This window comes from Salmo trutta, chromosome 2 (assembly GCF_901001165.1).
Source record: "Salmo trutta chromosome 2, fSalTru1.1, whole genome shotgun sequence".
NCBI lineage: Eukaryota > Metazoa > Chordata > Actinopteri > Salmoniformes > Salmonidae > Salmo > Salmo trutta.
In genome coordinates this window covers 40,419,543-40,442,451 of record NC_042958.1, presented here as the reverse complement: position 1 = coordinate 40,442,451, position 22,909 = coordinate 40,419,543, and the positions used below count along the sequence as shown (strand labels likewise).

Sequence of the window (22,909 nt, the reverse complement as noted above, 5' to 3'; positions counted from 1 at the left end):
GGTCTCTAAGAACTTTGCACAAAGCAAGACTTACAGCTGTAATCACTGCTAAAGGGGCTTCTAACATCAATTCAGGGGTGTGGATACTTAGGTAAATTAGAAATGTCTATTTCATATTCAATACATTTGCAAAAAATTCTAAAGCATGTTTTCACTTTGTCATTATGGGGTGGTTGTGTCTGATCTAATTAATGAATTTTGAATCAATTTATACCATTTGAAATGGGGCTGTAGCACAACAAAATGTGGAATCAGTCAAGGGGTATGAATACTTTCTGAAGGCACTGTACTAACCCCTGGGCAGGGTTTTATTGACTTCATCATGTGCGTTCCTGAAGACCAGAGACATATTATACATCAACAGAAATATCCTCTATCCCATAATACTAATATACATAATACATATATATACATAATACATAATACTCTATTCCCATCTACAGAGGTCTCTGTAGTGTAGTGACTGTAGTAACACTGTACCTGCATCGGCCCAGCACAGCTGAGAGCTCTGTAGTGTAGTGACTGTAGTAACACTGTACCTGCATCGGCCCAGCACAGCTGAGAGCTCTGTAGTGTAGTGACTGTAGTAACACTGTACCTGCATCGGCCCAGCACAGCTGAGAGCTCTGCGGGTCGTAGGTGAGTCCGTTAGGTAGCCCCAGGTCATCCTTCACCAGAACTCTCCTGTTGGTCCCATCCATGGCAGAAGTCTCGATTTTAGGAGCGTCACGGTTCCAGTCTGCCCAGTACATGTTGCTGGTGGAACGAACAGAGCAGTGAACATAATGTTTGGATGTGTTGTTGTCTCTGGGGTCAGTTTAGGAGAACGTTTAGGGATTTTAGATTGATAATGTGTTTGTTTGATATTTATTTATTGTGTATATAATATTTGCTATTTATTTAATTTTGTCTTTTAAATTGTGTATACTTTTCTTTTCTGCATTGATCCCAGGGCACATTTGCAAATGAGAGCAAGGTCTCGTTTTTCCCTGGTTAAATAAAAAGTTAATAATAATATCCTTACTGACACAATTTTATATGTACCATTTCTTGAAATCTTGGTGTTGTAGCATATAAGCCATCCTGGATAACAGGCCTAGCTATGCAAAGGAGTTAGCATAGAAAAGCTCTTCATATATCCCCACATAGCTTACTGATTCACAGTTGCTTTTGATAGTGAGCATAGTCTCCAAGGACTTGAAATGCATGAAAGGATTGCTATTGCTAATGGTTTAAACACAGGTCTTAGAGTAGATGTTATTATAACTTCATAGACTGATTTTCCTGCCATAACAGGCACTTTAATACAACAGTTCATGTCATATTCCCACAGATTAGTGGATACGGCATTACACACGGAGAGGTAGATCTACCTATATCAGTAGATTTCCCAAACCCTCTCCTCCAGTACCCTCATGGCCCTCATATACGTTCCACTTACAGCATCTGATGTATGTGGGTTAGGGGTACTGGAGGACGGGGACAGACTGGGCCATAGATCTGCTAAGTGGAATGGTTACAGGAGGAGGGGGACAGACTGGACCATAGATCTGCTAAGTGGAATGGTTACAGGAGGAGGGGGACAGACTGGACCATAGATCTGCTAAGTGGAATGGTTAGGGGTACAGGAGGAGGGGGACAGACTGGACCATAGATCTGCTAAGTGGAATGGTTACAGGAGGAGAGGGACAGACTGGGACCATTATTTGTCCCAGGCATTTCCAACACACCATCCCGTTGTTTTCCTCAAGACCCCATTAGTAGAACTGATCTATGGCCAGTCTGTCCCTCTCGAGGAGATGCACAGATCTACATGGTGACTTACCCATTGACAGGGTCAACGATGATGGCTCGGGGGTTGACCAAGTTCGTGTCGATGAGGACGCGTCGCTTGGTCCCATCCAGAGAGGCCACCTCGATGCGGTCCTTCATAGAATCTGTCCAGAACAGGGTGCGACCCAGATGGTCTATAGCAATCCCTTCTGGACTCTCCAGATCTAAGAGGAAGACATTACTCAATAAAACATACATAAAAATGTAAATGTAGAAGGGAGCACAAAGTAGAACACTGGCTCAACATTCTACGACACCGACTCGACATTCTAGAACACACGACTCGACGAACACTGACTCTACATTACAGAACACTGACACTCCACTCTAGAACACTGACTCAACACAATCTAGAACACTGACTCAACACACTCTAGAACACTGACTCAACACACTCTAGAACACTGTCACACCACACTGTAGAACACTGTCACACTACACTCTAGAACACTGGCACCAGATTCTAGAACACTCATGGCGGCAGGTTGCCCCGTGGTTAAGAGCGTTGGGCCAGTAACTGAAAGGTTGCTGGTTCGAATCCCCGAGCCAACTAGGTGAAAAATCTGTCGATGTGTCCTTGAGCAAGGCACTTCATCCTAATTGCTCCTGTAAATTGCTCTGGATAAGAGCGTCTGCTATGATAAAAATGTGAACACTGACACCCAACTAATTTCGCAAGCCAACAGAACAGAGGTGACCAACAGATGTGGTGGATCTGAGAGTGAACTGAACACTGACCTGATCTGATGACAGGGATGGCTCCTCCTCCCTGCAGGTTGGCCTTGCTGATAGAGGGGGATGTGATGTCTGTCCAGTAGACCATCTTCTCCACGCAGTCATAGGCCACACCGATGATCACCTTCTCCTGGGGTCAACGCACAGGTCAGAGGTCAGCTACCAGAACAGTGGTTGATTTTAGTTTAGTTCATCGTCATCATGCTACAGATGGAAATGTGTTTTCTCTGTTGTCCAACTCTACAACCCCCCCAACAGCACACAAACACACACAAAACACGTACGCACGCACACACACACAAACACAAACACGTACGCACGCACGCCACACACACACACACACACACACACGCACACAAACACGTACGCATACTACAAGCCAGCTGTTGGGAGATCAGTGTAACAGAGAATGTTGTTAGGTATTAATCCACTGGTGGTGCAGCACCGATGTGAACCATTAGAGGGGCAAATGTCAGCATGTGGTTGTAATATAGTGTGTGTGTGTGTGCGTCTGCGTGTGTGTGTCTGTGTGTGTCCTGCGTGTCTGTGTGTGTGTGTGTGTGTGTGTGTGTGTGTGTGTAATGCAGACCAGATCTCCACCAGACCTCCCCTCCAGATAGGAACTAGCTAACAGTCTACACAACAACCTGGCTCCCTACCAGCGGTGGAACGGGCTGAGAGAAAACCAAGAGAACCCTGAGTACACTGGATCTGAAGGGTTTTAATAATGCTTCGTCCAATTTCAACAACCACACATTCTACCAATGCTGTGAGGAATTGGTTGAGATTCTTAAGTACACCGCAACCACAATCTTTGAAACAATGGCGGCTTCTTGCCTTGACATTCATTAATGACACTTACTCTTTCCATTCAACTCAACGGCTTTTCTTGAGTAAAACATCGAGTTAAATACTACACTGCTGCCAAGGTTTCTATCTACAGACCTCCTATTACAGCCCAGTCATTGACCTTTACTACATATGTACACTGTGGGTGAGGCTCCTGAATGGCCCTCTATTCTCTAGGAATGACTTGGTAACAGCCGAATGACGTGGCAACAGCCGAATGACGTGGCAACAGCCGAATGACGTGGCAACAGCCGAATGACGTGGCAACAGCCGAATGACGTGGCAACAGCCGAATGACGTGGCAACAGCCGAATGACTTGGCAACAGCCGAATGACTTGGCAACAGCCGAATGACTTGGCAACAGCCGAATGACTTGGCAACAGCCGAATGACTTGGCAACAGCCGAATGACTTGGCAACAGCCGAATGACTTGGCAACAGCCGAATGACTTGGCAACAGCCGAATGACTTGGCAACAGCCGAATGACTTGGCAACAGCCGAATGACTTGGCAACAGCCGAATGACTTGGCAACAGCAGAATGACTTGGCAACAGCAGAATCAGACTAAACATAAATACTGTTGTGGAATTTTAAATACATACTTAAATGTCCTAAACAAACTATAACAATCTATATCACCCGATTAAGGATTCCTAATGTCAAAGTAAACAGGAGATACGTCCCAAATTGCACCCTATTCCCTATACTGTATAGTGGACTACTTTTGACTAGGGTCGATAGTAGTGTACTGGGGAGTAGGATTCCATTGGGGAAACCGTTGAGCAACAGGAAATCCCACCGCTACAAATCTCTCGTGACCTTATATCCTAAATAAAAACAACTGCAGTAACAATGCAGTCTCCCTAAACCCACTTCAACGACGTATTAACAGTATTCAACTATTCCAAACAACATACACATGGTGTTTAACCTTAAAACAAATTAAACGCAAACCAGACACATCCAGTCTCAACCACCCACAGATATGACTGCCTTCACTGAAGAGTTAGTCACTGACAGTAGAAGAAGAAGCCTGGTTCCAGATCTGTTTGTGCTGTCTTGCCAACTGCTATGGTAACAATGACCAAATGTATTGGCAAGGCAGCGACAATGGATGGGGTACCAGGCTAGTGGTGCTGGTAGTCAGTAGATACAGAACAAGACATTCAGATAGGAGCAGGCCTGTCAACAACAACATCAACAACAACTTCTCGCCAGTAGATACAGAACATTCTGATAGGAGCAGGCCTGTCAACAACAACAACTTCTCACCGGTAGATACAGAACAAGACATTCAGATAGGAGCAGGCCTGTCAACAACAACAACAACTTCTCACCAGTAGATACAGAACAGGACATTCAGATAGGAGCAGGCCTGTCAACAACAACAACTTCTCACCGGTAGATACAGAACAGGACATTCAGATAGGAGCAGGCCTGTCAACAACAACAACTTCTCACCGGTAGATACAGAACAGGACATTCTGATAGGAGCAGGCCTGTCAACAACAACAACTTCTCACCAGTAGATACAGAACAGGACATTCAGATAGGAGCAGGCCTGTCAACAACAACAACAACTTCTCACCAGTAGATACAGAACAGGACATTCAGATAGGAGCAGGCCTGTCAACAACAACAACTTCTCACCGGTAGATACAGAACAGGACATTCTGTTAGGAGCAGGCCTGTCAACAACAACAACTTCTCACCGGTAGATACAGAACAGGACATTCAGATAGGAGCAGGCCTGTCAACAACAACAACAACAACTTCTCACCGGTAGATGCAGGACAGTCTTTGCCTCTGTCTTCTTCATGTTGTAGCTTTCCAAAGGAACAAACTCGATGCGTCCACTCTGAGCAAAGAGCAGGTGTGTGCCGGGGGGTAGAGGGTATACATCTGGCCTGGGAGTAGGGCCTACTGCGGGACGAACTGCTGGTCCCTGTTCTATACCTACAGTAGAGAGATGAATCAATCAACCAATCAACAGACATCTGGCCTGGGAGTAGGTCCTACTGGGAGACAAACTGTTTCCTGTTCTATACCTGCAGTACCAAAAACATCAGCTTTAAATTGTGACCGAGAGTGGTACCTTCTTCCCGAAGCTGTGTCATTGAATATTAACATATACAGTGGCTGAGTCTTTATTCATATGATTCCCTAAGGGTGGTATTCTGACTTGAGTCTCTGTTTACTGAGTCTATTCATATGATTCACTAAGGGTGGTATTCTGACTTGAGTCTCTGTTTACTGAGTCTTTATTCATATGATTCCCTAAGGATGGTATTCTGACTTGAGTCTCAGTTTACTTAACGGAAATGCCCACTCAAGTCTCCCATTGTTTATAGATATACACTAAAGTCAGTTGTCCTCTTAAATCAGGCCGATTGAGAGTATAACTCACACAGTGGTCTGCCTCTGCCTGGCCCCGTGCGTGTTCCTGGGATCTCCAGTCCGTTACGGTCAACACACCAACAATGTCTGATGGAGCTGTGGCACTGGGTGGCGTCGTAGGCCCCCTGGCTATCACAGGTAGGCACGTACTGACCAGGCACCGGCTGGGGCCCATACTCTGTAGAGCCTAGGTGACGGTCCCTGTGGGTCTCACACTGCGTCTTCGTACGCTCTGAAAGGAGGGAAATTAACAATCAAAGTTATTTATAAAGCCCTTTTATGTCAGCAGTTGGGTTATTAGTTTGAAGGAGATTAAAAAGAGGATTTAAAGATGAAGTCTACCTAGATGGATATATAGAATCCGCTCAGAGAAAGACATTAACAATCAATATAGTACATACTGTGTTGTCAGAGCTTTATAGATTCATTATGGAAGTGTATAACTGGTGTAGCTACTGTAGGGAGTTACTGTTACAAGCTTTAATCCGGTTGGCTTTGATTTAGCCAGCTCATTCCACTCTCGATATTGTTTATCCAAATATGAGCCTTGTTTGAGCCCTGTTTTAATTATCTCCCTCCCTCTCTCTCTCTCCCTCTCTCTCCATCTCTCTCTCTCTCCCCCTCCCCCCAGCTCTTTCTCTCTCCCCCTCCCCCCTCCATCTCTCTCTCCAAAGCAGGAATGTGTTTTCTTTTCCAATAATTTATTTTACCTTTGTTTAACCAGGTAGGCAAGTTGAGAACAAGTTCTCATTTACAAGATAAAGCAAAGCAGTTCGACACATACAACAACACAGAGTTACACATGGAGTAAAACAAACATACAGTCAATAATACAGTACAAAAACAAGTCTATATACACAATGTGAGCAAATTAGGTGAGATAAGGGAGGTAAAGGTAAAAAAGGCCATGGTGGCAAAGTAAATACAATATAGCAAGTAAAACACTGGAATGGTAGATTTGCAGTAGGTGAATGTGCAAAGTAGAAATATTGGAATACTGGAAGAATGATGCTGGATAATGATAAGAATGTGCTTTGGAAAAGAGAGAGCGAGAGAGAGAGATTGTGTGTCTCGTTTTTACAAAGTATCCACTGTAGCCAAAGTGAAATGTATTTATTACTAAGAGAGTTAAGGCAGGCAGCTATGAGCTAGTGACCCCTGGGGTACAGCTGAACATCAGTGGCTGGTGACGCAGTAGGTCTGGGTCTGTTTTACTGGGTTTGTTATCTACTCATCCCTCTGTGGGAACAGTAAAGGCTATGTTGGGGGAGGAAGAAGGGAGTGTTGCTATGGAACATTACCCCATTACTGTTCAAGCCCTTCTGTAAACATTCTGTAAACATTCTGTAAACATTCTGTAATGGATAAGGGTCATGTTTTAACTGAAAGGGTCAGAATATGAAGAAAACGTTTAGTGACTTCAGAGCAAGTCAGGTCTTTACCTGACAGGCAACCATGATGGCCTTCCATTCCACAGAAACGTACCTGAGGAGCAGTAGAAGCCGTCACCGTGGTAACCTGGCCTGCACTGGCAGGTAAAGGACCCCTGGGTGTTATAACACACAGCCTCCTGGTGGCACCTGGCAGACTGGCACTCATCAATATCTACAGGGGACGAGAAGGCTTTATTTCAAATAAGGTGACATTACATGTTATCAATAGCTCCACACACAATAATTATCCTTTGACACAATAAAATCTAGTTCATACAAGTTTAAAACATATATTTCCTGGAATGGAGGGAGGGATGGAGGAAGGGAGGAAGGGAGAGAAAAGGGAGCCCGCTCTGTGAAGGAAATAAATTACCAAGAGGAGAGGCGTAAAGATGAAGTCCAAGGTTTGAATGGTGTCAGGTAGTTTTATATTGTATTCGTTTGAACTTAACAATATGAAATGGGGTATTTAGGTTTAGTATTGTACTATATAGTGTTACAGGCTTTGATTGTTCCATTTATATTTAGAGGCTAGCACGTTAGCACGTTAGCATATGCTGCGCACTGATTGGTGGCACATTATTATTTTTTTTGCCTGTTGGGCAAATTTAGTGGGCGCTCATGGTTGGTCCCTTTTAGGTCCCAGCTCATGGTGAGTCCCTTTTAGGTCCCAGCTCATGGTGGGTCCCTTTTAGGTCCCAGTTGTTGTTGCTAGTCAACTTTCAGTGGACACCCCCATGAGTGTCTTTCAGAATCCATCCTAAAACCCTACCTGTTTTGTTTGGTTGTGGTCAGTGACTCTTTGTTAGTTCACCCTTCTGTTTGAGTGACATTATTTGGTTGGAGTTGGAGCACAGGGAAAGACAAGATGAGGATGCAGACAAACAACAACAATGTGAACATTCTATTCGACCAAGAGAGATGAAGCTGGAAGCACTCCGAATCCAGTCAGGACATCCTGCATCCAGACAAAAGCCTATAGGAAGGTCAGAGACCTGGAAGTGTGGTGCCAGCACAACAACCTCTCCCTCAATGTGAGCAGATGGTAAAGGGCAGTGTGGAGTGTGATTGAGATTGCGTCATCTGTGGATCTGTTGGGGCGGTATGCGAATTGGGTCTAGGGTTTCCAGCATGATGGTGTTGATGTGAGCCATGACCAGTCATTCTAAGCACTTCATGACTACCGACGTGAGTGCTACGGGTCAGTAATAATTTAGGCAGGTTAACTTTGCCTTCTTGGGCACAGGGACTATGGGGGTCTGCTTGAAACACATAGGTATTACAGGCTCGGTCAGGGAGAGGTTGAAAATGTCAGTGAAGACACTTGCCAGTTGGTCCGCGCATGCGGGGCCAGACATCCTGGAAATCCGTCTGGCCCCGCGGCTTTGTGAATGTTGACCTGTTTAAAGGTCTTGCTTACATCGGCTACGGAGAGCGTGATCACACAGTCGTACAGAACAGCTGGTGCGCTCATGCATGTTTCCGTGTTGCTTGCCTTGAAGCGAGCATAAAAGACATTTAGCTCCTCTGGTAGGCTTGCGCCACTGGGCAGCTCGTGACTGGGTTTCCCTTTGTAGTTCGTAATAGTTTTCAAGCTCTGCCACATCTGACGTGAGTCAGAGCCGATGTAGTATGATTCAATTTTCGTCCTGTATTGACGCTTTGCCTGATTGATGATTCGTCTGTGGGCATAGCGGGATGTCTTATAAGTGTCCAGATTAGTGTCCCGCTCCTTGAAAGCGGCAGCTCTAGCCTTTAGCTCGGTGCGGATGACGCCTGTAATCCATGGCTTCTGGTTGGGAAATGTACGTACGGTCACTGTGGGGATGACGTCGTCGATGCACTTATTGATGAAGCCAGTGACTGAGGTGGTATACTCTAGGAGCACCGCCTCTGGATGAGTATTTTCTTGTTTGCTTATGGCCATATACAGCTGGTTGAGTGTGGTCTTAGTGCCAGCCTCGGTTTGTGGTGGCTAAAAATAATATAGATGAGAACTCTCTTGGTAGATAGTGTGGTCTACAGCTTATCATGAGGTACTCTACCTCAGGCGAGCAATACCTCGAGACTTCTTTAATATTAGACATCGCTCACCAGCTGTTATTGACAAATAGACACACACCCCCACCCTTCGTCTTACCAGAAGTAGCTGCTCTGTCCTGCCGATGCACGGAGAAGCCAGCCAGAACTATATTATCTGTGTCGTCATTTAGCCACGTCTCGATGAAACATAAGATATTACAGTTTTTAATGTCCCGTTGGTAGGATAATCTTAATCGTAGATCATCCAGTTTGTTTTCCAATGGCTGCACGTTGGCCAATAATATGGAGGGTAGTGGTGGTTTACCTACTTGTTGGCAAATTCTTACAAGGAACCCGCCCTCCTCCCCCCTTTTCTCCGTCTTTTGTTCACACGAATGACAGTGATTTTTTTGTAGCATTTGCTGGAAAACCTTTGACATGAAATTCGAACTTTGGTCTGATTACACTAACAACGGAAGTCAAAACTTTTAGAAGAATTTCACCAGGGCCTTAACAATACTGGGAGCCGTAATTTTCCTAATGAGCTCGTGTTTGACATCATGTCAGAGGTCCTTTAGAGCTGTCTGAGAGAGAGGTTGTTGTAGGGTGACACCTTAAACACAAAAACAAATCTGTTGGAGTACATTAGTGCTTTTCACGCCTTAGAGTTTGGCAGTGAGAATCTGGAGAAGGTGCAAATGAAAATGAAAGTTTGATACGATCGAAACTTTTGATGTGGGTGAACAAGTCCTGATTTTATTGCAGGAAGAAAACCTGGCTGTGTCATGTCAATGTGTTGAAATCATACTTCACCCGCTACGATCGGGTGGAAAAGTCAGTGGAAACCGGTAGTGCTGTTCTGCCACTGCTGTCACCATTAACTATAGTCTTCCTCAAGAGCACGAGGAAAGCCCAATACACCCTGTGCCTCTGGGACAGCTGAGTAACTTGAGAATCTAGAAAACCTAGATGTCTTTTTGGCACACTTGTCTCTGAAGGAAAAAGGTGACATAGCAATTAAGAGTGTTGGGCCAGTAACCAAAAGGTTGCTGGTTCAAATCCCCGAGCTGACAAGGTGAAAAATCTGTCAATGTGCCTTCAGCAAGGCACTTAACCCTAATTGCTCCTGTAAGTCTCTCTGGATAAGAGCGTCTGCTAAATGACTTAAACGTAAATTCCAACCGGTCCTGACAAAAGTGGAGGCCATCAATGCTAGCTTCTCACAAGGAACTTTGCTGATTCTTGGGAATGGCTAGCTACTACTGGGCTTTTTTGCAACAACTTTGCCCAGGTTGTTGCGTCACTTACAGATTTTACCAGTCTGAAAGTCATTGTCCGTTGGAGCCCCGACCGCCAGGAGGCTTTTGAAAAGACAAAGACACATATGGTCTCTGCTCCGGATTTCGGTCGTCCATTTGCTTTGTATACGTATGTATGTATGTATGTATGTATGTATGTATGTATGTATGTATGTATGTATGTATGTATGTATGTTATTCAACCTTTATTTAACTAGGCAAGTCAGTTAAAAACAAATTCTTATTTACAATGAAGGCCTACCATGACCAAACCCTAACCCAGACGACACTGGGCCAATTGTGTGCCGCCGTATGGGACTTCCCAATCACGGCTGGTTGTGATACAGCCTGGAATCAAAACCAGGGTGTCTGTAATGACACCTCTAGCACTGAGATGCAGTGCCTTAGAACGCTGTGCCACTTTGGAGATGAGTTTTGTTTTGGTTGAGCTCGTTCAAAGGGGATGAGAGTATAGAAACGTATGTGATTTTACCTATGTTTCTCAAAACCTTCAGAGTAGGTTTAAAACTTTTTGGGGGTAAAAATATAAATAATATATACAGTACATATGGAAAGTATTCAGACCCCTTGACTTTTCCACATTTTGTTACGTTAGATTACAGCCTTATTCTAAAATAGATTACATATTTTTTTTGTATGCAAAATGAGGGCCAGTTTCATCATAGCGCTTGATGGTTTTTGTGACTGCACTTGAAGAACCTTTCAAACTTCATGAAATTGTACATATTGACTGGCCTTCATGTCTTAAAGTAATGATAGACTCAATTATCTTTGCTTATTTGAGCTGTTCTTGCCATAATATGGACTTGGTCTTTTACCAAATAGGGCTATCTTCTGTATACCACCCCTACATTTTTACATTTACATTTTAGTCATTTAGCAGACGCTCTTATCCAGAGCAACTTACAGTAGTGAATGCATATATTTAATTTCATGCATCTTATTTTATTTTAATTTTTTTTGTACTGGCCCCCCGTTGGAATCGAACCCACAACCCTGGCGTTGCAAACACCATGCTCTACCAACTGAGCCACAGGGAAGACGTTGTCACAACACAACTGATTGGCTCAAACGCATTAAGAAGAAAATCAATTCCACAAATTAACATTTAACAAGGCACAGCTGTTAATTGAAATGCATTCCAGGTGACTACCTCATGAAGCTGGATGAAAGAATGCCAAGAGTGTGCAAAGCTGTCATCAAGGCAAAGTCTGGCTACTTTGAAGAATCTCAAATATAAAACATATATTTATATTTGTTTAACACTTTTTTTGGTTACTACATGATTCCATATGTGTTATTTCAAAGTTTATGTCATCACTATTATTCTACAATGTAGAAAATAGCAAAAATAAAGTAAAACCCTTGAATGAGTAGGTGTGTCCAAACTTTTGACTAGCGCTGTATATATCTTTTTTAAATAACTGTATATAATACAATCGATGTGAGGCCTTTGGAAATGCTTTTGGCGGTTGATCTGCTTCTGTTCTCTGGGTGACACTGTGGGCTCTTTTTGAAGGACGTGTCCTCGTCTCTCAGGGGCCCTTGGGGTGGTCTGCCAGTCACTGGGACCACAACCCAAATCGGGATGGGGGGAGGTTTATCATGGTACAGCTATCATGGTACAGCTATATACTCAATCTTTATGGTATTTTCTAATGGTAAGTCTACAAACATACTGTATATCATGATAAGTAGAGTTGAAACGTCTATCTCATTATGGCAAATGGTGAAATAATTATAGCCAGTTATATTTGTAATGGCTGAGCAGGTAATAAGAAAAGATAATCAGTATTTACGTGGCTGGGAAACCAACCAACCAGTATTCATAGCTGACTTTTGAAAAGACTTTAAATGTCTGGAACATTTCAGTTTTGGAGAATCTCTTATATATTGGGTTAAAGTTATGTATATTAACCCTAGGTGTAAAATAGTAAATAATGGCTACATCTCAGAAAGTTTAAAACTGTCAAGAGGAGTAAAACAAGGTTGTCCACTATCGGCATATCTATTTATTATGGCCATTGAAATGTTAGCTGTTAAAATCAGACCCAACAATAATATTAAGGGGTTAGAAATCCAGGGTTTAAAAACAAAGGTGTCATTGTACGCTGATGATTCATGTTACTTTTAAATCCACAACTTGGATCCACGGCCTCAGAGGATCTAGATACTTTTTCTAACCTCTCTGGATTACAACCAAATTATGATCAGTGTACTATATTATGTATTGGATCACTAAACAATACAAATTTTACATTACCGTGTAGTTTACCAATAAAATGATCTGACGAGGATGTGGACATACTCTGTATTCATATCCCGAAACAAATGATCTCACTACAATACATTTTCATAGAAAGTTAGCAAAATAGATAAACTCTTGGTACCATGGAAAGGTAAATACCTGTCTATTTGTGGAAAATTCACCCTGATTAACTCTTTAGTCATATCCTAGTTTACCTGTTTGATTATGGCCTGCCCTACACCTAGCGACCTGCAAATAATATTAAATATTATTTGGAACGGCAAGCCAGACAAAATTAAATGGGCCTAATTATAAAAATATTAAAGCATCAGACCTGTCACGACTTCCACCGAAGTCAGTCCCTCTCCTTGTTCGGGCGGCGTTCGGCGGTCGACGTCACCGGCTTTCTAGCCATCGCCGCTCCATTTTTCCATTGTTCCATTTGTTTTGTCTTGTTCCCTGCACACCTGGTTTTCATTCCCTAATCACACTGCATGTATTTATTCCTCTGTTCCCCTCCATGTCTTTGTGTGAAATTGTATTGTTACGTGTTTCGTGTGTACGCGCTAGGCTGGGTTTTTTCCCGTATTTTCCTGTGGTATTTCACGAAGGTTGTTTATTGTTCATTTGCTCATTTGTTGGGACTGTTTCACGCATTGCACTTTATCCTTTGGCTGGAGGTTTTGACGCAGTGGTGTCTGTCTGTTTTGTTGCCTCTACCCAAATAAAGTGTGCGCCTGTTCACAACTCTCTGCTCTCCTGCATCTGACTTCTCCACCAGTAGCGCTCACCGTGACAGAATTTCATACCACCCATGGAGTCAGCAGGAGCAGGTACCTCGGGCAGAGGAGTCGAGGAGCGCATCCGGGAACACGCGGCAATGCTGCAACATCTCGGTGCCACGATGGATAGCGTTGTCCAGACCATGGACCGCTGGGAGAGACAGGAAGTCTCTCCAGCGCCTCGACCAGCGCAACCGGGGTTACCTCTACCCGTCCATCCTGGATCCAGTTCCAGTGGGATGCCTCACTCCCTTCCCAGGGAGTATGATGGGACGGTAGCATGGGAGTTGGCCTGCAGGGATGCCACCATCACCTTTGACCAACTGGTGGATCTATCCATCCGGTTGGATAACCTGCTGGTCACCCGCGGACGTCCAGAGAGGGCTCTGTCGGTTCCATCTTCCAGCACCCCTGCTCCGGTGCCCATGGAGCTGGGAGGGGCTGCGCTTAGGGAGGCTGGAGGAGGGGCCGTCACGTGCACCATCTGTGACCGCAGAGGGCACACTGCTGGTCGGTGCCGGGTTGGTCCCTCTGGGAGTTGAGGCAGCAGGCAGGGCACTCTGATGTCACCCCAGGTGAGTCTGCACCACTCTCATCCAGAGTCCTCTCTTGTCCACCTGTTTGTACCTGTTTGTTTTCCTGAGTTTTCCCCGCATTCCCAGCATTAGGCGCTTGTCGATTCAGGCGCAGCTGGGAATTTTATCGACAGAGCGTTAGCCCTTAGTTTTGGGATCCCCATTATTCCTGTGGTTAGACCTTTCCCGGTACATGCTCTGGATAGTTGACCATTAGGGTCCGGGCTAATCAGGGAAGCCACCATCTCCCTGGCCATGGTGACGCAGGGGGGTCACGAGGAGAAAATCAGTCTCTTCCTCATTGACTCTCCTGCGTTTCCCGTGGTGCTAGGCCTTCCCTGGTTAGCTCATCATGACCCCACCATTTCATGGCAACAGAGGGCTCTCACGGGGTGGTCGCGAGAGTGTTTGGGGAGGTGTGTAGGGGTTTCCGTTGGTGCTACCACGGGGGAAAGTCCAGACCAGGTCTCCATCTAGCAACCTTTCGGTTACTGGTCTCACACACAACGCTAGAGAGTTATGAAGTACAATCCCATCTGTTACACACACACACACACACACACACACAGCATTACCTTGGCAGACCCGTCCGTTTCCCTGGAACCCAGGCAAACAGGAACAGATATAAGAGGATCCTCCACTGTAGCTGCAGTGAGCGCGCTCCGTGATGTCACAGTCATGGCTGCCGGCCGCGCAGTGGTCCACGGGACGGTCCACTCCTGGGGAAGGGGAGATTAAACAATCAATCAGCAAGTCGGTCAGTCAATCAATCTATCAATCAATCAATCAACTCCTGGAAAGGATAGGGGTGTCATCATCAAGACAGGAAATATTTCAGATGTTAGTATGTTAGTAGTTTTTCTTGCAACATTTAGGCCTAGATTCTGACACAGGCTGCGTTTACACAGGCAGCCCAATTCTTATCTGTTGCCCAATTATTGACAAGAGAGATGATCTGATTGGTCAAAAGAATAATTACTGTAAAAAATCTGAATTGGGCTGCCTGTGTAAAACCAACCATGTCTGTCTGTTGCTGAGAAGTGAGCTCACATGCTTTCATCTGTTCTGTTTTTATTTCCCTCATATGGCAGTGTTTAACCCCAGAATATAAAGCAGCCAGAAGAGAGAGAGCGAGCGAGAGAGCGAGAGAGCGAGAGAGCGAGAGAGAATGAGAGCGAGAGAAGGAGAGCGAGGCAGAGAGAGTTTGAGAGAAAGAGAGAGCGAGACAGAGTTTGAGAGAAAGAGAGAGTTTGAGAGAGAGAGAGAGAGAGGGAGAGAGTACAAGAATAAGAAACAGAGAGAAAGAGAAAGAGGGGTTGAGAGACAGAAAGAGAAAGACAGAGAAAGAGGGAGACACACATACACACACAAAGTGTACCTATGCAGGTGTGCCCGTCGCTGGCGAACTGATATCCATTGTTACACTCACAGCGGAAGGTTCCGGGCTGGTTGTTGCAGACTGAGTGTTCTCCACAGATCTGAGGGGTTTTTCTACACTCATCAATATCTGACAGGAACAAACACAAACACAAGCATTAACATAAACAGAAAGATACACACGACTGTTCAGATCTGAGAGGTCTCTCTACACTAAGCAATGTCTGACAGGAACAAACACAAACAGAAAAATGACTGTCCGTCTGTTCAATCTGAGGGGTTTGTATCTTTGCCAAGTATGGTAGAAAAGTGACACAGGACGGTATGTCGACCTTCAGATACTACGCTATACTACAGACTATAATAACTATAATGACTGTAATGACAATAATAAATATAATAACTATAATGACTATACAACTATAATGACTATATAACTATAATGACTATAATAACTATAATGATGACTATAATGACTATAACTGTAATGACTATAATGACTATATAACTGTAATGACTATAACTATATAACTATAATGACTATATAACTATATGACTATAACAGCTATAATAACTATAATGACTATTATAACTATAATGACTATATAACTATAATGACTATAATAACTATATAACTATATAACTATAGTGACTATAGTAACAATAATGACTATATAACTATATAACTATAATGACTTTAATGACTATAATGACTATAATAACTATATAACTATAATGACTATAGAACTATAATACCTATATAACTATAATGACTATATAACTATAATGACTATATAACTATAATGGCTATATAACGATAATGGCTATATAATGATAATGGCTATATAACTATAATGACTATAATGACTATATAGCTAAATAACTATAATGACTATAATAACTATATAACTATAATGACTATAATAACTATATAACTATATGACTATATAACTATAATAACTATAATGACTATAACAACTATGTGACTATAATAACTATACTAATTATAATGACAATATAACTATTATGACTATATAACTATAGTGACTATAATGACTATAATGACTATAATGACTATAATGACTATAATGACTATAATGACTATAATGACTATAATGACTATAATGACTATAATGACTATAATGACTATAATGACTATATTGACTACATAACTATAATGACTATATTGACTACATAACTATAATGACAATAATGACTATAATAACTATAATGACTATGACTATAATAACCATAATGACTATAATGACTATAACAACTATGTGACTATAATAACTATACTAATTATAATGACAATATAACTATAATGACTATAAAACTATAATGACTAATGACTATAATGACTATATTGACTACATAACTATAATGACAATAATGACTATGACTATAATAAATATAATGACTATAATGACTATAAAACAATAGTGACTATAACGACTATAAAACAATAGTGACTATAATGACTATAAAACTATAATGACTAATGACTATAATGACTGACTATATAGACTATAATGACTATAATGACTATAATGACTATAATGACTATAATGACTATATAACTATATGACTATAATGACTATATAACTATAGTGACTATAATGACTATATAACTATAGTGACTATAATGACTATATTAACTATAATGACTATATAACTATATAACTATAATGACTATATTGACTATATAACTATATAACTATATTGACTATATTGACTATATAACTATAATGACTATAATGACTATAATGACTATATAACTATATGACTATAATGACAATAATGACTATATAACTATAATGAATATATAACTACATAACTATAATAATGGAATGACTATATAACTATAATAACTATAAAACTATAATGACTATAAGACTATAATGACTATAAAACTATAATGACTATAATGACTATAATGACTATAATGACTATAATGACTATAATGACTATAATGACTATAATAACTAATAACTATAATAACTATAATAACTAATGACTATAATGAATATATAACTATATAACTATAATGACTGTAATGACTACATAACTATAATGACTATATTGACTACATAACTATAATGACAATAATGACTAACTATAATAACTATAATAACTATAATGACTATAATGACTATGACGACTATAATGACTATGACCTATATAACTATGACCTATATAACTATAATGACTATAATAACTATAATGAATATATGACTATAATGACTATAATGACTATAATGACTATATTGACTATATTGACTATATTGACTACATAACTATAATGACAATAATGACTATAACTATAATAGCTATAATGACTATAATGACTATAATAACCATAATGACTATAACGACCATGTGACTATAATAACTATACTAATTATAATGACAATATAACTATTATGACTATATAACTATAGTGACTATAATGACTATAAAACTATAATGACTAATGACTATAATGACTATAATGACTATATTGACTATATTGACTACATAACTATAATGACTATATTGACTACATAACTATAATGACTATATTGACTACATAACTATAATGACAATAATGACTATAACTATAATAACTATAATGACTATGACTATAATAACCATAATGACTATAACAACTATGTGACTATAATAACTATACTAATTATAATGACAATATAACTATAATGACTATATAACTATAGTGACTATAATGACTATAAAACTATAATGACTAATGACTATAATGACTATATTGACTACATAACTATAATGACAATAATGACTATAACTATAATAACTATAATGACTATAATGACTGACTATAATAAATATAATGACTATAATGACTATAACGACTATGTAACTATAATGACTATAATAACTATACTAATTATAATGACAATATAATTATAATGACTATATAACTATAGTGACTATAATGACTATAAAACTATAATGACTAATGACTATAATGACTATAATGACTATATTGACTACATAACTATAATGACTATAACTATAATAACTATAATGACTATAATGACTGACTATAATAAATATAATGACTATAATGACTAACGACTATGTAACTATAATGACTATAATAACTATACTAATTATAATGACAATATAATTATAATGACTATATAACTATAGTGACTATAATGACTATAAAACTATAATGACTAATGACTATAATGACTAATGACTATTATCTATATGACTAATGACTATATGACTATATAGACTATAGACTATAATGACTATATAACGACTATAATGACTATATAACTGTATGACTATATTGACTATATAGCTATACTAACTATATAACTATAATGACTCTACGACTCTACGACTCTACGACTCTACGACTCTACGACTCTACGACTCTACGACTCTACGACTCTACGACTCTAATGACTATATAACTATAGAGACTATAATGACTATATAACTATAGTGACTATAATGACTATATAACTATAGTGACTATAATGATTATATAACGACTATAATGACTATATAACTATATTGACTATAATGACTATATAACTATAATGACTATAATGACTATAAAAACTATAAAACTATAATGATTGTAATGACTATATAACTATAATGACTATATAACTATAATGACTGTAATGTCTATATAACTATAATGACTATAATGGCTATAATGGCTATTATAACTATTATAACTATAATGACTATATAGCTATAATGGCTATAATGACTATAAAACTATAATGACTATAATGACTATAATAAATATAAGTTATTACATGTAAAAATGACAATGAACCTCGTACAATGTATTATCTGGGGAATATCTTTATAGGCGTGCTGCCAAACTAAAATCCCAAGACGCAGAGCAAAATATTTAGGAACATATTAGACCAGTCAAAGTGGGTACAATCCAGTATGTTGTAAGGTTTTTCATGCACTGGTGTTCTGTACAGTATCTGGATAGTAGAGGGACTGTAGTTCACTGGTGTTCTGTACAGTATCTGGATAGTAGAGGGACTGTAGTTCACTGGTGTTCTGTACAGTATCTGGATAGTAGAGGGACTGTAGTTCACTGGTGTTCTGTACAGTATCTGGATAACAGAGGGACTGTAGTTCACTGGTGTTCTGTACAGTATCTGGATAACAGAGGGACTGTAGTTCACTGGTGTTCTGTACACTGTCATGACTGTCCTGATCAGGTCAGGGTACAGGAGACCACCACCCTACAGATTATCTCCCAAACCCCCAACAGAGGAGGAGATCTAGGGATCTGAAGATGTGGGGGTTTTATGACACCTCATGCCCATAATAAAACTTAGGCCACAGAGAAATTCCTTTGTCCTAACAATGGAGAACTGGCCTCAGAACATTAAACATGCAATAAAGGGACTTTGGAACAATGGTTTCCGTCAGCCACAATGGTGGTCATGACGAGAGGTGGAATATTAAAATGAATGTAACTTTGTATTGTTTTTTAAAGGTTAAGAGATGACGTTATTATGAAAACATTGTACCTTTAAGAGTTTTCCCAGTATATGCCTGATGTTTATACATTGTACGTTGTGTAGAAAATATCCGAATCAAACAGAATGTTTTGGTAAAGATGAAATGTGAAGTTAGTGTCTAAAATTGGATTTTTAGTAGAGCCAAAGCCTTGCCCCTTTACTTGGTCCGCCCAGAGAATTGCCCTAAAGGCGGTTACACCCACTTCTGACCCGAGAGTATAAGACAGGAGAGTGAAGAATTAACATAGGAGACTAATTGACCCCAAGCTGCAGCTAAGGTCTAACAAAGTCGACGAACCCCAAAACGAAACACAAGGTTGAAGACAAAGAAATATTTTTCTACACGAGCTACGGACGAGTAGCTGTGTCTAAGCGGGTGAATTCAAGCCGAACCACCCAGCCTCCACTCTCCATTGAATCGTGGTATCGACCCCGTTCGGGCCGAAGCTGTGAGCTCTGAGCTACAGAGCTGTCTGTCCTCAGAAGACCCCTTTCAGATCAAGGGTGAGGGATCAGACCATTTAGCCAAGAAGGACACTGACATCGTGAGGACAACCAGAGAGTTGCGCCGGAGAAGTGCGTCATTTAGAAGCCTAAACGACCCACGCGGAGCTTCCCACCTGAGACCTCCAACACGTAATTACATCATTATATTCTGACCCATAAGAGCGGCAGTTCGGGGCAAGGCTAGTTAAATAAGCATGGCTGATAAATGAACCCAAATGTATATTTCTCTCGTGTACTTCCTTTGTTTCTCTCTCCTTAAATCCCCATTTGGGTTACAAGCGCCATAGTGTGTTGGCCCGTTATACTAAGTCCTAATCAATAGCTAGACTGTGTTTTGTGTATGTGTATTTTTATCATCATTTTAGCTTGCTAGTAAATAAATAATCAACTAAGATTGGTGTGGTAAATTCAGTGGTAAAGCCCGGGTCCGTGCAGATTCCCGGATTGTACGATGTTCAGATTATGAGACTGTAGAGGAAATTGATTAATTTAGCGACTGTTGTAATCGATATTCTGATATCCTTTGAGTTAATTTGGGAAATAGAAACTCAATCAAAACAATGTTCCCATGGTGCCCCAGGTTAATGAGTTAATAATTGCTTGATTCATTGCTTAAGTCATTTAATCACGCAATTATAAACCGTTAATCATTCGATGAGCAGCAGTCGTCACATTAACTAATACAACGTCACGACATAAGTATCTGGATAACAGAGGGACTGTAGTTCACTGGTGTTCTGTACAGTATCTGGATAACAGAGGGACTGTAGTTCACTGGTGTTCTGTACAGTATCTGGATAACAGAGGGACTGTAGTTCACTGGTGTTCTGTACAGTATCTGGATAACAGAGGGACTGTAGTTCACTGGTGTTCTGTACAGTATCTGGATAACAGAGGGACTGTAGTGCACTGGTGTTCTGTACAGTATCTGGATAACAGAGGGACTGTAGTTCACTGGTGTTCTGTACAGTATCTGGATAACAGAGGGACTGTAGTTCACTGGTGTTCTGTACAGTATCTGGATAGTAGGACGGGTCACTGGTTCTGTACAGTATCTGGATAACGAGGGACTGTAGTTCACTGGTGTTCTGTACAGTATCTGGATAACAGAGGGACTGTAGTTCACTGGTGTTCTGTACAGTATCTGGATAACAGAGGGACTGTAGTTCACTGGTGTTCTGTACAGTATCTGATAGTAGAGGGACTGTAGTTCACTGGTGTTCTGTACAGTATCTGGATAACAGAGGGACTGTAGTTCACTGGTGTTCTGTACAGTATCTGGATAACAGAGGGACTGTAGTTCACTGGTGCTCTGTACAGTATCTGGATAACAGAGGGACTGTAGTTCCTGGTGTTCTGTACAGTATCTGGATAACAGAGGGACTGTAGTTCACTGGTGTTCTGTACAGTATCTGGATAACAGAGGGACTGTAGTTCACTGGTGTTCTGTACAGTATCTGGATAACAGAGGGACTGTAGTTCACTGGTGTTCTGTACAGATCTGGATAACAGAGGGACTGTAGTTCACTGGTGTTCTGTACAGTATCTGGATAACAGAGGGACTGTAGTTCACTGGTGTTCTGTACAGTATCTGGATAACAGAGGGACTGTAGTTCACTGGTGTTCTGTACAGTATCTGGATAACAGAGGGACTGTAGTTCACTGGTGTTCTGTACAGTATCTGGATAACAGAGGGACTGTAGTGCACTGGTGTTCTGTACAGTATCTGGATAACAGAGGGACTGTAGTTCACTGGTGTTCTGTACAGTATCTGGATAGTAGAGGGACTGTAGTTCACTGGTGTTCTGTACAGTATCTGATAGTAGAGGGACTGTAGTTCACTGGTGTTCTGTACAGTATCTGGATAACAGAGGGACTGTAGTTCACTGGTGTTCTGTACAGTATCTGGATAGTAGAGGGACTGTAGTTCACTGGTGTTCTGTACAGTATCTGGATAACAGAGGGACTGTAGTTCACTGGTGTTCTGTACAGTATCTGGATAACAGAGGGACTGTAGTTGTCACGTAGAGTAGGCCAGAAGGCTAAACTGGAAAACCTAACCTCTATAAAAAATAAAAAGATGGCGGAGCCGCAAAAGTTCTTCTGTGCAAAGGTGTTTATTTACATAGTGATTCCGGAACAAAAACAACAGTACTGCCATCAAACGTATACCTTATGGGACAGCTTAAAAACAAAGCTGCCCCACCCACAGCTCAATCCAAAATGCCTCTCAATGAACTGAAAGAGAGGCTCCTTTTGTAGGGGTAGCCCCTCCCCTCAGAACAATTAACACTAATTAATT

At 40.9% G+C, this 22,909-nt stretch overlaps 1 protein-coding gene across 1 annotated transcript in view; it reads right to left on the bottom strand.

The window, feature by feature from the left end:
- Positions 1-22,909, bottom strand: part of nid1a (nidogen 1a) — a 57,160-nt gene that overhangs the window by 12,045 nt on the left and 22,206 nt on the right. The window contains exons 12-19 of the mRNA XM_029701887.1: positions 15,573-15,701; positions 14,770-14,913; positions 7,301-7,420; positions 5,826-6,047; positions 5,199-5,374; positions 2,572-2,698; positions 1,826-1,997; positions 599-756 (exon numbers count right to left, since the gene is read on the bottom strand). Of these exons, the coding sequence (XP_029557747.1) occupies positions 599-756; positions 1,826-1,997; positions 2,572-2,698; positions 5,199-5,374; positions 5,826-6,047; positions 7,301-7,420; positions 14,770-14,913; positions 15,573-15,701 (1,248 nt within the window). The remainder of the gene's footprint in view (positions 1-598; positions 757-1,825; positions 1,998-2,571; positions 2,699-5,198; positions 5,375-5,825; positions 6,048-7,300; positions 7,421-14,769; positions 14,914-15,572; positions 15,702-22,909) is intronic.